At 43.9% G+C, this 19,677-nt stretch overlaps 1 protein-coding gene across 1 annotated transcript in view; it reads left to right on the top strand.

Annotated features, from left to right (window-relative positions):
* LMTK2 (lemur tyrosine kinase 2) overlaps window positions 1–19,677 on the top strand; it is a 197,829-nt gene that overhangs the window by 110,512 nt on the left and 67,640 nt on the right. The window contains exon 6 of the mRNA XM_069210143.1: window positions 10,807–10,894. Coding sequence (XP_069066244.1) covers window positions 10,807–10,894 — 88 coding nt within the window. The remainder of the gene's footprint in view (window positions 1–10,806; window positions 10,895–19,677) is intronic.

The raw sequence follows: 19,677 nt of genomic DNA, 5'->3' as shown, positions 1-19,677 counted from the left end.
CATGGCTACGGAGGATTGAGCATCCTATTTCATGGTGGTGCGAAGAGCGGCTGAGGTCCTGGGCCTCAAGCTGCCTCCGGTGGCTGGACTAACCTCGTGAAAGCTGTGCTTCAGCCTGGGGCTTCATTCTCTGAACCCCTTTTGCCATTTAATCAAGCCCTTACTGATGTCCTGCTAGGTTCCTGGTCAAAACCCAGCACAGGGGCTCGTCGCCATCGACCTACTCCAACTGAACTAGAGTTCCTGTCGCAACACCCCACTCCTAAGAGCTTGGTTATCCAAACCTCTACATCCCAGGGTGCATTCCCTTCTGCTCTCCAGGATATGGAATCCAAGAGGCTGGACCAACTTGGGAAGCAGATTTTTTTTTTTCTTCCTCCAGCCTGGCACTGGGTTCTGTGAACAGCGCATGCCTTTTGGGCTGTTATTTTCATACATTGTGGGATGCTGTTGCACAAGTGATGCCACAGGTCCTGAAGGAGGCCCGGGCTGTACTCTCTCAAGCTTTTGCTGATGGGAAAGACTTAGCAAAGTTCACGATCAGATGTGAACTGGACACTGTCTACTCACTGGGCAGAGCGGTTACATCAACAGTGGCCCTGAGGCACCTCGCCTGGTTGAGGACGTCTGGCTTTTCATAGGATGTCCAAACTAACCGTATGGACATACCCTTTAATAGCACCCATCTCTTCTCTTCTTGTGTTATGGCTAGGTCCTTGGCCTCGCTGTAGCCCCTCACCCCCCTCACTCTGCTTTTCGCCCCTTTTGTTTCTATGGAAGAGGCGTCCCACCATGTCCATTTCCCTCCAACTACCTTGCCATGCATGCTGCCCAGCCTCTGCATGGCCAGGGATGTGGGATCCCCGCCCTCGTAGATCAGGGAGTCAGCTGTCCGACCAGTCCACCACTCCCGGCTGCCTCCAAGCCTTCCTAGTCTGACGATTCCCCACCAGGGGCCAGTCAGAGGCAGGATTCGCCAACACCTGCTCCACTGGCAGTGCATCACGTTGGACAGGTGGGTTTTGCAGATAGTCCTACCTTTTGAGACTACCCCTCCATCCATGCCCCCATCCTGCGATCGGATGACTGAGCATCGCTTGGCACTTCTCTCCGAGGAGGTTACGGCTCTCTTGGCCAAAGGAGCCATAGAGAGGGTCCCTGTTCCAGACGTAGGTCATGGTTGTTACTCCTGCTACTTTCTGGTTCCCAAAAAGGACAAGGGCCTCCGCTCTATCATAGATCTTTTGTCCCTCAATCTCTTCCTCAAGAAGGAGAAGTTCAAAATACTCACTCTGGCTCAAGTTCTATCTTCCCTGGACCTAGGAGACTGGATGGTAGCATTGAATTTGCAGGATGTTTACTTCCACGTTCCCGTCCTGCCTTCCCACAGACGATTCTGGAGGTTCTCCAGAATCTGAGGCAATTTCAGTTCACCGTGCTCCCCTTTGGCATTACCAGAACCCATCGGGTATTCACCAAGGTGATAGAGGTCGTTGCAGCTCATCTGTGTTGGTCAGGGGTTTCAGTCTTCCCCTACCTCGATAACTGTCAGTTGAAGGCGGACTCCCACCAGGATGTATCCTCCCACCTCCACACTACTGTGGACCTCCTGAATTCACTATAAACATGCCAAAGTCACACTGACCCCCCTCTCAGATGCCCCCTTTCATCAGAGCGGTTCTGGACACATTGCAGTTTCAGGCTTATCCTCCCTAGCGGAAGTGCAGCATGTTCAGACTGATACCAATGTTTCAGCCTCTATCCTGGCTTTCTGTGAGAATGACTCTTGAGGTTGCTGGGCCTCATGGCCTCCTGCTGGTGACTCATGCCAGATGGCATATGTGGGCTCTGCAGTGGGACCTGTAGTTCCAGTGGGCGCAGCATTGGGGTAATCTCGCTGACATGGTCCATAGCACAGTGGGAACTGCGCAAGATCTGCAGTGGTGGCTAATGACCCGCTATTGGGTCAAAGGCAGATCCCTCTCTCTTCCCCAACGAGATCTGACAATAGTGACAGATGCGTCACTCCTGGGATGGAGTGGCCACCTGGGAGAGGTGGCGATCAGAAATATCTGAATTCCGGCATAGTCCGCCCTCCACATCAACCAGTTGGAGCTCTGGGCAATCTTAGACTAGCATTGCATGCATTTCTTCCCACTCAAAGGGAAGGTAGTGCAGGTGTTCACGGACAGCACCACAGCCAAATGATACTGCAAGAAGCAGGGCCAAGTGGGGTTGTGGACCATTTGTCAAGAGGCTCTGCGCCTCTAGACCTGGCTTGTTAAACATCTGGCAGGCTCTCTAAACTTCAGAACGGATAAACCCATCTGACAATGCCCGGTCAATCCCGAATGGCATCTCCATCCGGAGGTGGCACAAATTTTCTTTCAGCAGTGGGGAGAGCCTTGGTTAGATCTGTTTGCCTCTGCAGAAAACACGTAATGGCAGCAGTATTGTGCTTTGGAGTTCCCAAGGCGGCACTCGCTTGGTGATGCTTTTCATCTCAAGTGGATCTCAGGCCTCCCGTATGCTTCTCAAGAAGGACCAGGCCCAAGTAATCCTTGTGGCTCTCATCAGGTATCCCAAGCTATTAAGAATGACCATTGATCCTCTGATCAGACTGCTCCTTAGGGAGCATCTTCTGTCGCAGCAAGGGGATTGAGCTGCAGCAGGTGACAGCTTTTGACCTTCCACCCAAAGTCTGTAACGTTATCTTGGCAGCCAGTCGTCCCTTCACCAAAACGGTATACCCCTGTGGGAAGAAATTTGTGTCATGGTGTAGAGACAACTCTGGGGACGGTATTATTTGGGTATCTATTCTAGGATAAGGAGTCTGTAGCTAGATGTCTCTATCAGATGGACAAGTTCCTTACTTCCAGTAGCGCCTTATCTGGTAGAGACAATATCTAGTAGCAGATTCCCTACCGACCCACCCACTCATCCTTCCTGCTCTGCAAACTGATTTGCAGGGACAGGGGCTTCTTTTTAGGGCCCTAGTTTTGACGGTGTACTTCATGGCTCTGAGCTTCATTTGTGGGAAGTCGTGAAAAGAAACTGACATCAGCGCGCCGGGGTGGTGCCTATATGGAACTCGCAACGTTCTATCTGGCATGGTAACGCTGATGACTGATGAATAGCCGATTGCGCCACTTAATGGCGCGGGTTACTGCTTGAGAAAAATCTCCAGCTCCAGACTAACGTCTGGGAAAAATTTTAAGGTAAAGAATCTGCAACCAGATATTGTCTCCATCAGAGAAGGTGTTACCAAAGGTAACTAACTTGTCCTTTAAGACATTTAACCAGTGTCTCTATTATGGTACTCATGTGGCGTTCCATGGTAGGTTTTGTGGCGCATTAAGCTACAAGACTAGCATGCAAACCATGCAGGTTGTGAAGAGGTTAATGAGAAGATCACTAATGTGTGCCTGCAGCCTGATCACTATGTGGAACTAATGCCTCAGTGTGAAGTTATGTTTAACATATGTATGGTTTGTATGTTGGTTGCTTTGCATTCCCCGTATAACTTGTGGTTGAAGATATGTTTAAACATAGGTTATGTGACCTGGGACATACGGACAACAGGATATACCGTTGTAGATAAAAATCTACTTGTAGTTCTCCTTCAAGCACAATTTTATAGAAAGAAAATTGAGTATGACAAACGGAGGTCCTGTTTTCTTGGATCTTGACATCAAACAGGTGTGGAAATTACAAGGGGTTAGTTTGGATTCAAACATTTCCCGGTCTATTGTTTTAAGTGAAGAAAGCCCGCAAGGGCTATATATGCATAAAATGCCAATTTGTTCATGAAGAAGTTGGGTAATCGGTTGGTTTCATCTAAGATTGCTTTGATAAAATATGGTGTTCCTGTTGTGCGAATCTATGCCACGTTTAAAAGCAGTAAAGTCTGGCAGCTGAAGATGTAATCTAAGATCCTTAGGGTTCAGAGTGGCTTGTATCCTTGGCTCCTGGCCTTAGTGCCAATGCATGGATGTGAGCATACTCGACTGATCTTGATGAAGCACTTTGGTGGGTAATCATCCTCTGCCCCAGTGGCAGACACATTGCTATTCTTGATTTTGCTACCATATTCAGTGTTCGAGATTTGTGTTCCTCATATCTTAAAATAGTATTAAGGCTGGAATTGATTTCTGAAAAAGTGGGTCCATTATAGTTTAACTGCTTTAAATGAATCCTTACGTTTTGCTGTCAGACAGGAAACCTGAGCAGTGCATACTTTGGTAGGTTTAATGACTACAGAGGCTAGCACATAGGATTTAGGAGGAGGGTAGGTGAGGTTTGCTCAAGTTTGTGATTTATGGTGGGAATTAAGAAGTCGTATTGTTTGCCCCACGGACAAAACAAACATACCAGTTAATTACTCCGTAACAAAGAGATGTGCACTTGCATGTTACTCCTAAATAGAGCATTTTAAGTTGGGTTCTCCTTGTTGCAGTACACTGTAGTACTGATCATAAACCTTCTTAACGAGTTTGTCCATAGAGATTTTGACAAATCGAGATCCAGAATTGCGTTTTGGTTGCTGGAGGTTAGGGAGTATACATTTGAAACTTGCATCTGGCTGTACTGCTGACTAAGGTGGACAGATATCCCTTCAGGCCACATATAGGCACATTATTTGATCCATCCTGGCTGAGGTGGAAATAATTGAAAACTCAGCACTTGGTGAAGAATGTAAGGTTAATATTTTAAAGTATGTTCAAGATAAAGTAGTCAGTGGGTGACCTCACCGACATGTGGTTGACAAGACTGCATAGATGGCGGTCTGCTCAGGTGGAGCTAAGCATTAATGATGGTCGGTTGATGAGAGGATCCATGTTTGTCTCAGAGAGCTGTGGTACTATGAGATGGAATTATTTCACCAGTTATGCAGTATGGGCCCAATAATTCTAACCATTATCAAGAGACTTATCCTTCAAGTGTACTGGTTGTCTAGGGTGAATAACCAAGTAGACGAGTGAAAGAATGTATCAAATATCCTAGTTGTGACACATTCAGAGCTTGCATTACCTGCAACAAAGGAGGAGGTACAATGCCATACTTTGGGACAGAGAATCTTCTTTATATTTTAGTGCTACTGAGGTACCACCTATAAATGTTAAGTGATGAAAGTGGGGCAGATGGTTACTGTGAAAAATGTGTTAAAGATCTTAAGTACTGGAGGATTTCCTTGTTGATTGTCACTGGAAACGGTGCCCACTTTAGGCTTGAAGAAATTCTAGAGAGCCCTTTGTAGTGCTTCAGGGAAAGCAAGCAGACACTAGCGTGGTGCCCCTGTGGATCGGGAGAGTGAGTATCGTTGCTATACAGTACATGACCAGAGGTTGGAATAGACATTGAGGAAGAATCAGAAATATTATGGACGATGTGGCAGAGAGCAAAATGTGATTTAAAAATAAAAAGGCCAGAAAGCAAGTGTTGTCACAGTTCCCTGTGTATGTTTATTTGTTCAAGTTTGTGTTTAATTAATTAATTTGTGCACATTCTTTTGAGTATAGGAGGCGTGCTCATAATGTACATAGCTATGAAGCATTTTACAGTATAAGCACAGTACTGTACAATGTTCATCCAAGTGATGCAAGATGTGACATTTAAAAATATGAAAATGAAGGTTTCAGCTGTAAAAACTACTAAGGGAGCAAAATGGCCATTTAGTTTTTTTACAGTTAAACTTTTCTTTTCATCCTCGCACACAATTCGTGCTTCTTTCATAACCTGTGTGCAACAGGCAGGTAGCTGGCATGGCCATGTGGAAGCTGGCGCTGGAAGCAGAACAATAACCAAGCTGAACAGTCTTGTGCCATATTTGAGTAGCGTGTCTGGTATGTTGGCCCATCAAGCATCATATTAGGTACACCATTGATTATTTCAGGAACACTGTTATTTCATGAAAGTTCCCCATCTCTTGGTGACGCCCAAGGCCTGGAGAAATATGACCACATCACCCCTATCCCATTGGAACACCATTTGCTCCCCTTACCATCCTACACCATCTTCAAACCCAGCTTCCTCATTTACACACCCATCACAATCAGCTCCCCAGCTTATCTTGCAGCCAAGCTCACTATCTCTGATGGTTCTCAGCACACCCGCAGCCAGGCCTCTAGCAGGATGCAGGTTAAGAAGCCTAAAAAGAAAAATTAAGGAAATGGCACTTTCCATCTTTGCACCTTGGATCCTTAACAATATCCCTGCATCCATTAGGACTGCCCTAGTGCTGCTTCAGTTTACGAGAGTTGAAAAACTCACCTACATAAAAACATTAAATCAGTGTTCTAAGGGCCGAATCATGACCTTGGCGGATGGGATACTCCATCAGAAATGTGACGGATATCCTGGCCGCTGTTTTACAAGTTCCTTAGGATAAAATGGAACTTGTCATATGGCAGACGGGTTGTATGTTACTGAGAAACCTATCCCATCACTCTTTGACTTGATGCTTGTCTTTGCCCCTGTACAGTGCTCCGCTGCCTTTTGGTAGTTTTGCAGTATGCAAATGCCACATACATACAGAAACTTAATGTATAATTATACATAGTTATGTAGCTGTGCAGGCTTAAACCCACACCATCTTTAACATCTGAAATGCTATTAAGTGTAATATTTGTTGGCTGTAGCGGATATATGTATATTCTTCTGCAGCTCCTTTGCCCTAGCCCTCTCTGTAACCCTTTTCATTGGTGACTCAGATTAGTTGTAGAGACATTGGAAGGGAGGAGGTAGGGAACAGAGAATTGTTAGTTAATGTAGTATGTCATATATTATTTGTGGCTCTTGTCTTAATCATATGTGGTTGCAACCATGTACCATGAATACACTGTTAAACGATTCTCTCCTGCTTCGCCACGATGTTGCATGATGACTATTATTTTCTAAATCGCAATAAAGTTTGTTTTAAAAAAATGTCTAATTATTTATATATATATATATATATATATATTTATTTATTTTCGGTCACCTGCTTTTTGTGGACTGTTGCCTAGCCCACATACTTTGATCTGCAGTAGCACGCCTGCATCTAATTTAAAACTGATTTAATTTTTACGGGTAAATGTTTTATGATTCTTAGTTTTTCCATAGGTGCATTGTATTTCTCACTGCTTCGGTAATGTGGGACAAAGAGTTGTTTTCTCTGCAATAAATATTTGTATTGGCTACACATTTTTCTGATTTGTGCATCCATGATTTTCTGCTAGAGATAAATTAGTCCTCTCTTCAAATTGGCCTGTACAACCTTTGTCTTATTGTATACCTTGAAAAGGGAAGTACATGGGATTCACATTCTCTAATCCAACTACTCCTTCTACTTTAGAATCCGGCTCTGTGAGTGCTGTCCTTTCCCAGTCGAAACCAAAAATATGTTTTTTACAGTCATTTGAATCTGCTTCAGTTGTTAAAACCACCATTTTAGTTCTTGCCTGAAGGCAGCCTTATCTATCTTGGCAGTCTCGTGTTTTCCACAAAAATATATACATATATAGGGGCTCGCAATCAACACTTTTTCACCTTTGGTCTGTTGGCATGTCACATGAATTATAACTCTGTTGCACCCCACTGGAAGCTATAGATCAACAACACAGCCCACTCCACCCATTGGATACTTTGAATCCATTGAACATTGAGTGGTTGCATTTTGCCCTTGCACTTGTACACATACACCTAAAAATAGTTTCCCAAAACACTGAAATTGTTAGACACCTGCACTTCCCAATGACTGATAGGCCCTATGTACAGTAGAGTTAGATCAACTATTTCTATAACTCTCAAGACATGCATTGTGAATTAGTGTTCATTCTTCACTGTAAACCAGTGTTAATATATATACTTATCCTACTGAAAATGAGCACCCATCATTCGAGTACTTCGAGTGTATATGCAGATTTTTTGCATGAAACCTCACCACCAACGGGTTTGTGATTTACATTTCCAACACTGTTGTTCGACTTGATAGACCTATAGTAACTACTTGTGGAATTGCATCTCCCCTATTGGAGTGCTGTACAGGCACTGTCAGTGTGCAGAAAACACTCCTTTTAACTGAAAGATGAAAAAAACATCAGAATATAAACCGCCAAAATAATAATCTAAATGTACTTGTAATGATCAGTGGGGAAAAAAAGTGCCTATAAATAGTACAGTTTAATCACAAACTTTTTTAAAAATCAAGAAATGTAGTGATCTGTACTTTTGACTCATTATTAGGAACTATATTTGGCAAACAAATAATCCAATGGAAAACAGTCAGAAATGACAAACCGCCAAATTGGGTATGAAACTGTATATACTAAAACCAGCCCCCTTCAGCTTTGTGTAGTTCATTCGAAGGGATTCCTTCTGACTTGAGGGGGTCCTCTGTTAACAGCAAGTGAAACTGCAGCTTCATGAAAATATTTCAGTGCTTTTGCTTTTCACCTGTGATGGACACCTTGTAACCACTAGTGGAAATGCAGATTTGTTTAAGAATTTCAATCCTTTTGCATTGGACTCCTGAGGGACTATTAGTGACTACGTGTGGAACTGCAAATTCATATAAGAATTTCAGTGGTTTTGTATCTGACTCAATAGGGACACCTAGCAATGACCAGTAGAATTGCGGCTTCATGTAAGAATTTCAAGACGCTTGCATTTGACTAGAAAAGGACATCTAATAGTAACTTTTGGAACTACAGCTTCATAATAGAATTTCAGTGCATTTGACTTGTGACGAACACCTATAATGAGTTGTGGAACTGCCTCTACACAAAAGGATGCCAACGCCTTTGCATTCTACATGAGGGGACGCCTAGTAACAAACTGCAACTTAATGTAAGAATTTCAATGCATTCAACTTGTGTAGGAAATCTGGTAAGGACTATGGGAAGAGCACCTTCATAACAGACTATCAAAGCTTTTGCATTTGAGTTGGGAAGAATGCCAAGTAAAGACTAGGGAAACTGCAGCTTCATGAAATGGCTTCATTGCTTTTCCATCTGACTCAAGAGTGAGCTCTAGTAAGACCTTGAGGGGCTGCAGCTCTAGAATGATTTTTTTTTTGAAGATTTAGCTTTTGGCTCTAGAGAGACCTCTAGTAATGACTTGAGGGATTGGATAGATTAGATAAATACTCCACTTGTGAGGGGATAGATAGATAGATAGATAGATAGATAGATAGATAGATAGATAGATAATCCACTTGTGAGGTTGGACTCCCAAATATGCACAACCATTCCTTCAGAAAGAACTGCAAGCACTCACTGGGCCAATAATTTATTCTTTCTGCAAGAAGACTCGTTTCGGCAGAGTTGCCTTTCTCAGTGTTTGATACTTTAAACACACAATGCCGATAATGTCACTTAAATTCAACAGACTGCTCTCCCGTTGGGCAATGACATGTAAACAAAAAGGAAGGATTATGCCATCCAAGTTAAATACTTCAAACTCTGCCACCATATTAGCATGTAAATGCCCCTTAAGCCAAATGGCAGCATTAAAGTTTGTAAAATGATGTCCCATGTATACATATTTTACTGGGACATATAGTGCCACTCAAAAGACAGATTCCCAACAGTATGGTAGAATGCACTTGACTTAACCAGTGATTGCTACCACCTGGGCATACCAGATTGTCTTAACAAGTGTTTCATAGTAATCGGCATATCCCAGTATTAGCATATTTACTCATCCTTTTGAAATCGAGCACAATTTATTGGAGTAGCAAAGGTGGATGTGTACATTTGTATGTTAAAACCAGGCCCCCTAAACTCAGTGAAGGCCATTTAAAGCAGTTGCATCTTACTCAAGACTGAGATTTAAGGCCTCATTACGAGGTGGTGGCCACAAGACCGCCAGCCTTGAGGTGGCGGCCGGACCGCCGCAGCTGTGGAGGTCCGATCGCCAAATTATGAGTTTGACGGTTGGACCGCCATTCGACCACCATCTCCACCAGGAGCCATGATTCCTACAGGATGACGGCGGTCTTGGTTGCAATCAGCCAGGATGGTGGTGAATTCAGTGCTGATGTCTGGGAAAAGAGCTTCATCTTGTGTAGCTAGCTTTCTAAAATGGGGTTTCTGTGTGGTTTTCAGTTGCCATGGCCATATAATATGCTTATGGCACATGAAGCCCTTGTTCTTTTTTCAATATCTGATTCTGCTTTTGCAATATGTAACGTACACTAAAAATGGTTCCCTTTATTATTAAAGCCCAAACATTGAATATCACCACTTCTTAATCCATTTCTCATATATTTGTGCATTATTTGTACTTTTGATTTATCGGACAGTTTCTTCGTATCTCATTCGACACAAGAATTGCCGTAGGATTCCTTTTTAATATTTACTTTTTTTAGGAGAGTGGGTAAATGGAATTGAAAATTATGACTACCTCTTCAATTGTGAATTATAGCGAGCACTAATCCTGTTTGTGCTACAGCAGTGCATCTTCCATTAATTATTTTAGTACTTTTGACGAACCACAGTGGCATTTTGACGACATCAGTTCTGTTACACCTAACAATTTATTCTTCGTTAATGTTTTAAAATTTAGTGATAAATATATGCACCGTCACGTTTGTGCTCTTTAATACTCGTTTTTAAACTGTAATCCCTTTTGCTCTACTTGTAAGAAGTGTTATTCTTTTGTAACGCATCTGAATGGTGTGTGTAATAAATGTAACTACCTTTACACATTTCATTGCGTTACGATACTTTGCCTAATTTTTGTTTTGAATTAAATTGTCTATTCCGTTAGTTTTGCACATTTTTATTCAAGATAGACTTTGTGGTTTTTTTTTTCTTCTTCTTCTAGTGTTCTTCAGCATCCAAATGTTGTGCAATGCCTTGGGCAGTGTGTTGAAGCCATCCCCTATCTCCTGGTGTTCGAGTTCTGCGACTTGGTGAGTGCCGTAAAATGAAATCTCCTCACACACTAGTCAGTCTTGAAAGGGTTTAAAGAAAAGAAGGACTAAGAAAGAGTCTGTGAATGACCGAGTCAGCGATACAGAATCTCTCCTAGCACAGCCATATGCAGCCGGCTTTTATAGTAAAGACCCAGTCCCTTACTTCTACGCTAGCATATGTGCGTTTCGAACGTAATCATAGGACTGCTTCTTTTATAAGCTGCTGCCTAGGCTGGGGTCATAAGAACGAGTGGAACGGCTTCAAATAGCCGAGGTAATAATTACACATTAGGCAAGCTAGTCTTCATTGTGTTATCTCTGGAGCCCAAGGCTGGAGAGGGGCTGAAGGTTCTATTTGGGCCAATGCTATCTTTTATGTTTCGCAGTACAAAAAAGTCCATGTTCCACCAAACTTAAAACTAAATGGAATTTTGAAGTACGTACCAATATATCCTTTGTTGTTGATGTCTCTCTATCGCTGCATGTCCTTTTTTCATACACGTTTGAAGCTGTTTGACGTTTCCAAAGTGAGCAATCTAAGTTCTTAATCCATGTCATGTATATGTAAAACTTTTAATGCGTATGTTACATATTGGCTCTCTTTCGACCTTACCTTGTTTGGGGTTTTTTTTCTGCATAAATGTAGTTTAATCTTGTTCTGTGTCTAATGGTGTATTTTTGTTCCAAGGCTCTGCAAAAACTGATTGATAAACTTAAACTGTGTAGGTCTGAAAAAAAGAAAAAGAAAAAAAAAAAGTTCAGTCACATAGGATATGCCACTCAAGGGCTTAAGCTCAAGGCATGAGATGCATTCCAGGGAGGGTCCTTTTCCTGGACCTGATGTGCAGAACACTTTTGTGATCAGATACATTGCGATTTGCAAAATCTGAGCGTTTCTAGCAACAAAAAGGTGTCTTCCGGTGTACAAAACAGCTTTTGTGAGTTGAAATTACCTTTTTTACTCCCACACAAGAAATTCTGCAACTCATTCTGGATCAGAAAGAAGGGCTCATGATTGGGGATTCCCCTCCTATTTGTGATTTGTAAAATGTAACCATGGTTAGTGACCCCACTTGCACTCACACACCTTTGAAAAGACCCATGTTGAGATGTAATGGATTTCCAAATTGGAAGCAGTACTCGACGGTAGAGCTTTCTCTTTAGGAATCTTGTGTAGTGCTATTGAAAGCAGGAGACAGTGGTCCAGGGCCCATCTTCTCCATCTGATCTCTATCCAAATTGGAAAATGTGTATATATGGTAAAAGTAGCAGCTCTCCTTTAGTGGACATCAGCCAAAAAAGATTGATTTGGGAATGCAAAGGCAGGGACGGAGGTCTTATGTCCCTCGCAAGTGACCATCCTTGCATATGCAGCTAGTCGTAGGATGTCCCAAAAAGCGACGTGCTTAATTAATATTCATTAGATCAGCTGTACTGAGCCCCTCCATGGATGGGCAAATTATGATGGAACTTATTAATGCATGTTGCCTTGCAAAATGGCATGCATGCTTACAAAAAAATGCTGCCCAGTTTGTTACTGCCTATGTGCCCGTCAAGCCCTTTGTTTCCTTAATTGAGGAGGTTAATTCCAGAGTGTCTGGTTCTTTTGAGGGGTGATAGGCAGTTACCATCATTATTTTGCTTCTGTTCTAGTTGCCCAGGGCTTGAAGAAAAGTGGTCCATAGAGTTAAAGCTGTTGATAGTCTGATAGCAGCCACCTCCTGTGTTTTTATAGAGAAAAGGTTGCCATGAATGGTCGATAAACCAGTGTGTCCAGTCAGGTTGCCGTGCTCTAGCTTGACCAAGGCCAAAACATTTTCAATTGCCCTGTGCCCTAAAGTTGGGTTTGGAGTCTACCTTTTCATCTCTCTGTAGCAGCCCCGCTGCTGCGGGCACGCCTGAGGAGTGTTACAGTGCAATGCTCCAGTACTGTGGTTTACCTCCTCGTCTCAGTCAGTCGCCATCGCTGCCTCAGTTTAGGAAGGACCTCAAGACCTGGCTCTTCAACCGATCTCGGAGGACACACCCCTCAGCGCCTCGAGGCCCTAATGTGAACAGTGCGCTCCAAAAATATGATTGATTTTTATCCCCGTAGTGCCCAAGTGAAACACTGGGTCACAATCAAACCCTTGAATTTCATGTTCGGTTTGTGGCCGGGTCCGAGGTTTTTTATGGACTTATGAGAGGCTAAAAACAAGGGGTTCACTTTACCCCAGCCAAAAAGATTAGGAAGACATTGTTTAAGTACCCCTTCACGAGCGGACTGCCCACTTTTTTATGAGGTATTTTTGATCTTTCACTCACCCTGCCACAAAATACCTTCGAGCTCACTATAGCCAGCAGGTTTCCTAAATTATGCTAATTAAGGCGTGTGCACGCGCACGCTGAAGTTCATTATTGTTTTTGGTGAAAATGAATGTTCATATGTTCTCAAATGATTATATATTTCTTACCGAATATGCCACGCGGTGAATAAAGCTGACCACCGATTGCGTGTTAATTTTATTCGACTACTGGCAGAAAGCTAGGTAGTTAACTGTATTGTATAGTTTTGTGGGGCTGGTGGCAGGGAAAACTGCCAGAACGTTCTACACTCAAGATTTTACTACAATATTTAAAAAAACACATTTTACACATGTCATACGTTGAGGAGAAAGTAACAAAGCTTAGAATGCATCGGTCTTTGGTCGATCAAAAAAAACAAAAAGGCTTTTCTGTACTTTTATAGCTTTAAAGTGGGAGCTCAAAGAGTATAACCTTTAAACACCACACGTGCTTGCTTCTGCTGGTTTCGTCTCTGGCCCGCGGATTTCGCCAGCTTGTTAAACTGAATACTAAAAGCCGCATCTTATTCCACGAAGTGTTGAGCACAGCTGAACGCTCAGTTCTCGTTACTTCTGGCTGCTAAATTTATGACTAGAAGATTAGAGACGCAGCAAGTGCTCGGACCCCCCGCCGGGCCATCTGGTGGAATCCAGCTGCAGGGTGGGATCGCTTTACGCGGCTGCTAGTAGCGTGCACTCTCAGCAGCTGTGAGCTGAGCGCGCAGAAGCGCTGTTTTACAAAGCAGAGGCTCTTGGAGTCTGTCTGAAATCAGATTATGCACAGGCGAAATGTTATCGTGTGTCAACCGCACACTTTATCGTGGACCTAAAGCGGAATCCTTTTCATGCCAAATGTAGGTAATCTTCTACTTCGTGAATGGACCGGAATGGTGCCTTTGTATTCAAACAATGTTTGAAAATGGCAGTCAGCTGACTTCCTATTCAGTTCGCACACACTGTGTACACAAGATACAATAAGAGTTACCGTAGGTTGTTAGTAGTAGGGAGTTGGGTGATGGTGGGGACGGTGCAGCGCTGGGAGGTGTTGCCGAGGGTGGTAGTGAAGTGTTGGTTTTGTTGTATGTTGTTGTTACAAGTGATGTTGCAGTTTTGATTTGCCTTTGTGTGCCTGCGGGACAGTGTTTAGTACATGGGGGATGAGTACTTGGTGGTGCTTGGGGTGGCGGGTGGTGCTGGCGTAGTAGGCCTGTGTGCAGTCTGGCAGGGTAAGGCGGAGGCGCACGGCTTCCGGTAATGCATGCTGAGCCTCCTAGTGGGGGGACCGGGGTGGTAGTCTAGTGAGGCGAGGAGGCGCCCACCTAGTGGTGGGGTAAAGGGCGTGGCGTGGCTCCGGCGAAGTGTTGGGTTGCAGTGCAGTGGGGAGGCGTGCTGGTGCAGTTCTGTAGGGGAAGTGCCCTGTGGCTGGATGGGAGCGTGTGGTGATAGTGCAGTTGGGAGCATCCTTTGTGAGTGGCTGTGCAGTGGTAGGGGCAGCGGTGCATTGTGGGCGGTGGCGTGCTGAAGTGAAGCCTTAACAGATTGGCAGGAGTTCCTGATTCGGAGGGTGTAGAACAGTGCGGAGATTTAACACGCACGTAAAACGAGTGCTCAAGTATAATCTGGGTGTGGGCGGCTCTAAGAGCACGTGCAGAAGCCCAGCCTTCAAAATAATTAGCGCGTGGATCATGCAACAGACATCATGTGATATGGTCGCTTCAGAAGCCAAAAAAGTGTGTTACTTAAACGCGCTGAATAATTTAATCTTAGTTCATCAGATAACTCGATTTTAATTGGTTTGCCCAACTCTAGCATTCACTCATTTATTTCCTCAAAAGCGGAGTCCTCTTGCGGTTGGTTTAGATTGCCTTTATTCAGATAAATGATCTGAGTTACACAAACGTGATTTACAACTCAGGTGCCCCGATTCCCTGCAGCGGACACTGCTTGGCCACGAAGGCTCTTTTTCTTCGAAGGATCTCAGTTCCCGTTCCCTTTTCCCGCCAGGGGGTGCTGCAGCGTGTCTTCTCACTCTGCGCGTGTGGTAAGTGACTGACCGCTCCCCTCAGTCGCTTCCACTTGTCCCGCGTGAAAAGCGCGCCTTCCCCGGGCCATTTTACTTACAGGTGTGTCTTGATCCAGGTCCGTTCTGGTTAACCTCCCCTTTTTCTGCCCTTGTCTTGTGGGGGTGCTCGGACGAGGTACGCAGCTTAAGTCACCATTATCTTCACTCACATCCCTTTGAGAGTAAGCTTTTATTAGATGCACCTCACCGTTTACTCATCCACGCCTGAGCGCCTTGAGACAGTTAGTTCGTGTATCGGTGCCGGGCCCGTTTTTTAATTCGTTCTTATTATAATTCAAGCACTCCCTCAGTATAAGCATGGGCGTCCTTTAGGGGTCTGCGACCCCTTGCTTCAGAGGTGGCAAATGCATTGCCAGGAACACAGTACCAGCTCGTCCTTATGGGCGGCAGTTGGGACTCCGCTCTTTGTTTTCTGTCAGTTTTTTTATTACACTAATAGTGAATAATAGCACACTATTCACTATAGCACACTATTCACTATAGCACATTATTCACTATTAGTGTAATAAATACGTGAATGTGCCCTTCCATGACAGCTGAAGTAATTAAACATACTTTAAATGTGTGTGGTGTGCGTGCTTGCGAGTGAGAGCGTGTTTATGTGAGTGTGTGTGTAAGTGTGGTTTGTGTGTATGTATAAGTACGAGTCTGTGATTGAAAGTGGAGGTCAAAGGGCGCGTGATGTCTCTTTCGCTACCCCTGGCATTTTGGTGGATAGGAGTCCATGAGTGTAAGAGGAATCGCTTCCCGTGGGTGAGAATTAGTACCGAGTGCTTGTTTTGTGGTTCTCAATCCTCCTCGCCAAGTCCCAGCCCCTCCTCCCCCGCGCCCCTCAACTGAAGTACCTGGAGTTATAAGCAGTAAAGTACTGTCAATCTCGCTTGGACTTGTCCATGGGTAACACGGTGCCGTATTTTACTGCGAAAAATAGCGAGGGGGAAGTCTTTCACTGCCCTCTCGTGGCAACATCTAAAATTTAGCGATGGGTTACTTCTGGTTCTCCTTAGTTTTTAAATCCCAGTTCGCTCGTGGTAGATTGTTTTTCTCTTCCCCGTGAAGTTGACCACTCATTTATCTCTGCCTTATACGGTATCAGTTCACATTATCTGACCTCTAAATCGTGTCTGGACCACCACTTGCCCTATCTCCTTCACAGGGTCCTCTCGATGTGTATTGTCTTTCCTAGTGTCACTAAATGTGAAGGTTTTTCTGCACTCGCATTTTCATAACCATGTTGGATGTATTCCCTATTCTCCTAAGCCTTTGATCCGTATAGAGTCTAGTAAAAGAGAGGCCATCGCGCGCACCTGCTAGTGATCTTTCAGATTTCTTCTGAAATCCACCTTCACATTTCCCATAACCAACCTTTTGTCGTTTTCTGCCGTATTCTACATTCACGATCCAGAGATGCAGTGGCCTATTTATGACCCCTTTCGTACCACAGTTTCGGGGTCCTGCTGTTAGGGGGGCTTGTAGCGCATCACCTTTGATCACCGCGAGCAGCTGATGCCAGGGGGAGTTCCGTGTTACCTACGGCAGTGCTTGCCAACGATTTAGATCCACAGCCCACTTTTTAAAACGACACATTTTCGCGAGCCACCCTGCTTTATTGGACATGAGGTGGGCGATTGGATTCTTCAACGTAACTAAAACATTGTGTGGTAGCGCGCTGTCACTTCCAGTGCACATTTTCCATTGTCATGCATGTGCACAGACCTAGTTTTACTTATAAAACTATATTGGACACAAGTGTGCGGAAATTGGCTTTGAGTGAATATTCATCATTGGTGCATCACCAACTAAAGAGTCTTCATTTGTTTTGATTCTTGTAAAGTCTTATCTTCCATCACACTTCAGAGTTACACAAATATGTGCTTATTTTTACCTTCCTAAATGCTGAATGTGTACAGTTCTACAGGTATTTACATTTTGTTGTGTGTCCCTAAAAAAAAAAATACCTCTTAAAGCCTTTCCTTCCTTTCACACTCTCTGTACCCCAGCAAGAATGTCACACAGTTCACTTTACTTTTCTGTCACTGACAGCAAAGTGAGAATAGTCTGTAAACACCAATCGACATGTTAAAGGCCAGCCCCTGTACTTAGGGTGACCACCTGGCATTGAGGCACATTCTGGACAGGACTGTAAACATTTCAGGACAAGGGGTCAAAATTCAGGACAAAAAGTCAAGAACAAACATCAGTTTTACAGACACACCCAAGAGAGGCCATGCCTCACTATGTTGTCAGTGCATTTATTTACTCTTTTTTAACCTAGCACCATTTATTCACTGTGGTCTTTTTGGGATTGCCTCCTGGTATGCTACATTCAGGTGGCACATTAGGTTCTTGTTCAGTAGTAAATTAATGCCCTTCAGTACTGTGGCAAGGCCATCACCCCTACCCAAAGCTACCCAATCTTTCTTGAACAGCAACATTTTGATTATGTTTCTGAACAGTTTAAAACCCCTAGAAAAGTTTGGGAAACATTAAGGTCATTAACCATATGCTAGTTTAAAAAAAACATCTGGCTTACCCCAACTGCCCATGGATGTTAAACCTAAAAAAAACTTTAAAGAGGCAGGGCAGATGGTGTGGGCGACAGTCTCACACCTAATGTCAGGATGTGAGGTACCCACAACTTGTTTGTAGTCTCACAGCACTAGAGTGTATGTCTGGGACTCTACATTTATCTCAGAAATGGAAGCCCGGACTACCAATCAAAGCTAATAAAAGAGGAGGATGAAATTAAGATCAAATGGGAGATCCACAGCAAGTGATTCAAAGGGTCGTTGCTAAGAAGTGGATAAATATGGAAGAGAAGAACAAGGTGGGACGATTCCTAAAATCAGACAAGATGGGTCCTCCAAGACTAACCGAAGGTATTGGGTACCTGGGGAATTGTCTCTGCACACAGGAGAGAAACAGAAGAGACACTGTCAAGTGGTTGAACAAGCAACACTCATCCACCTTGGCAAACTCTCCTGGTGCAATGGTCGCTGTTCGTGCTTGTGAAGGGTGAGCAGAGGCTATATTTGCTGTGCATTCAAAGAACAAAGTCAAGTGTCAGGCTCTGTTTTCAGTGGGGCCTTAGTGTTTACTTTTCTTTCTCTGACTTCAACGTGGGAGGATTTATGCTACAATCTTGCTGGATACTGGGGTTCAGAAAGAGTTTTTTTCTATCACATGAAAACATTTAAATAAATTTCAGAATAAATCAGAATCAGGAGATCAAATGAAGCACATTTTTGTTAATTCTGAACTCTGCTGGAAACAAATACCTCTATACAATTAAAACAAATCATTGCATTAGGTGATGCAATTTCCACACATCATCATCTGTGCACAGTATAGTTTGATTTGAAAAACTGTATATCTGTGCAATGTAATGGTAATTTCAATAAAAAAATGTGTTGTCTGTAATGGCAGTGTGTTACCACACCATGCATACTCCACTCCGCACCACTCCACACCACTGCACCCTACTCTTTATCACTCCACTTTACGCCACTGCACTCTTCTCCATTTTGAACCACTTCACGTTATGCCACTGCACTCTAAGCTACTTCACACTATTCCTCTCTACTCTACTCTGTACCACTCTACTCTATGCCAATGCGCTTCACGCCTCTCTGCACCACTGCGCTCTACTCCTCTGCATGCTATACCACTCCAGTCTGGGCCACACAACTCCACTCTATGCCACTCTGCAACACTGCACTGTACGCCATTGCACTCTGTTAATACACTCTATGCTAGTGCACTTTTCTCTATAACACTCAACTCTATGCCCCTGCACTCTACATCAATACACTGTACATCACTCTAATCTACTTTGCACATCTGCACTCTATGCCATCACACTCTATGCCACTCTGTGCAACTCTACTCTACCCTGCACCTCTCCAGTCTAAGCCACTTCACTTTACTGTGAAACAATCTACTTTATGCTACTGCACTCTGTGCCACTGCATTCTATGCCACTGCACTCCACCTCTCCACTCTATGCAGCTGCACTCTACTCTGAAACAACCTATTCTACGCCACTGCACTCTGTGCCACTCTGACCAGTGCACTCTAGTTCAATGCACTCTAGTTCAATGCACTCTACACCACTGCACGCTGACTCTACTCTGCAACACTGCACTGGCCGCCACTATAGTCTACACCACTGTACTCTGTACTACTACATTCTGCACCCGTCGACTCTATGCCACTCTGCTCTGCCCCATGCCACTCTATGCCACTGAAAGCTACACCAGTGCACTCTAAACAGCAGCACTGTATGTCACTGCCCTTTACTCTGCACCACTGTGCTATATGCCACTGTTCTCTGTACCACTCTACACCACTGCACTGACACTCTACAACACTGC

The sequence above is a fragment of the Pleurodeles waltl genome, chromosome 10, assembly GCF_031143425.1.
Source record: "Pleurodeles waltl isolate 20211129_DDA chromosome 10, aPleWal1.hap1.20221129, whole genome shotgun sequence".
In the NCBI taxonomy this organism is placed as follows: domain Eukaryota; kingdom Metazoa; phylum Chordata; class Amphibia; order Caudata; family Salamandridae; genus Pleurodeles; species Pleurodeles waltl.
This window is presented reverse-complemented; position numbering and strand designations above follow the sequence as displayed.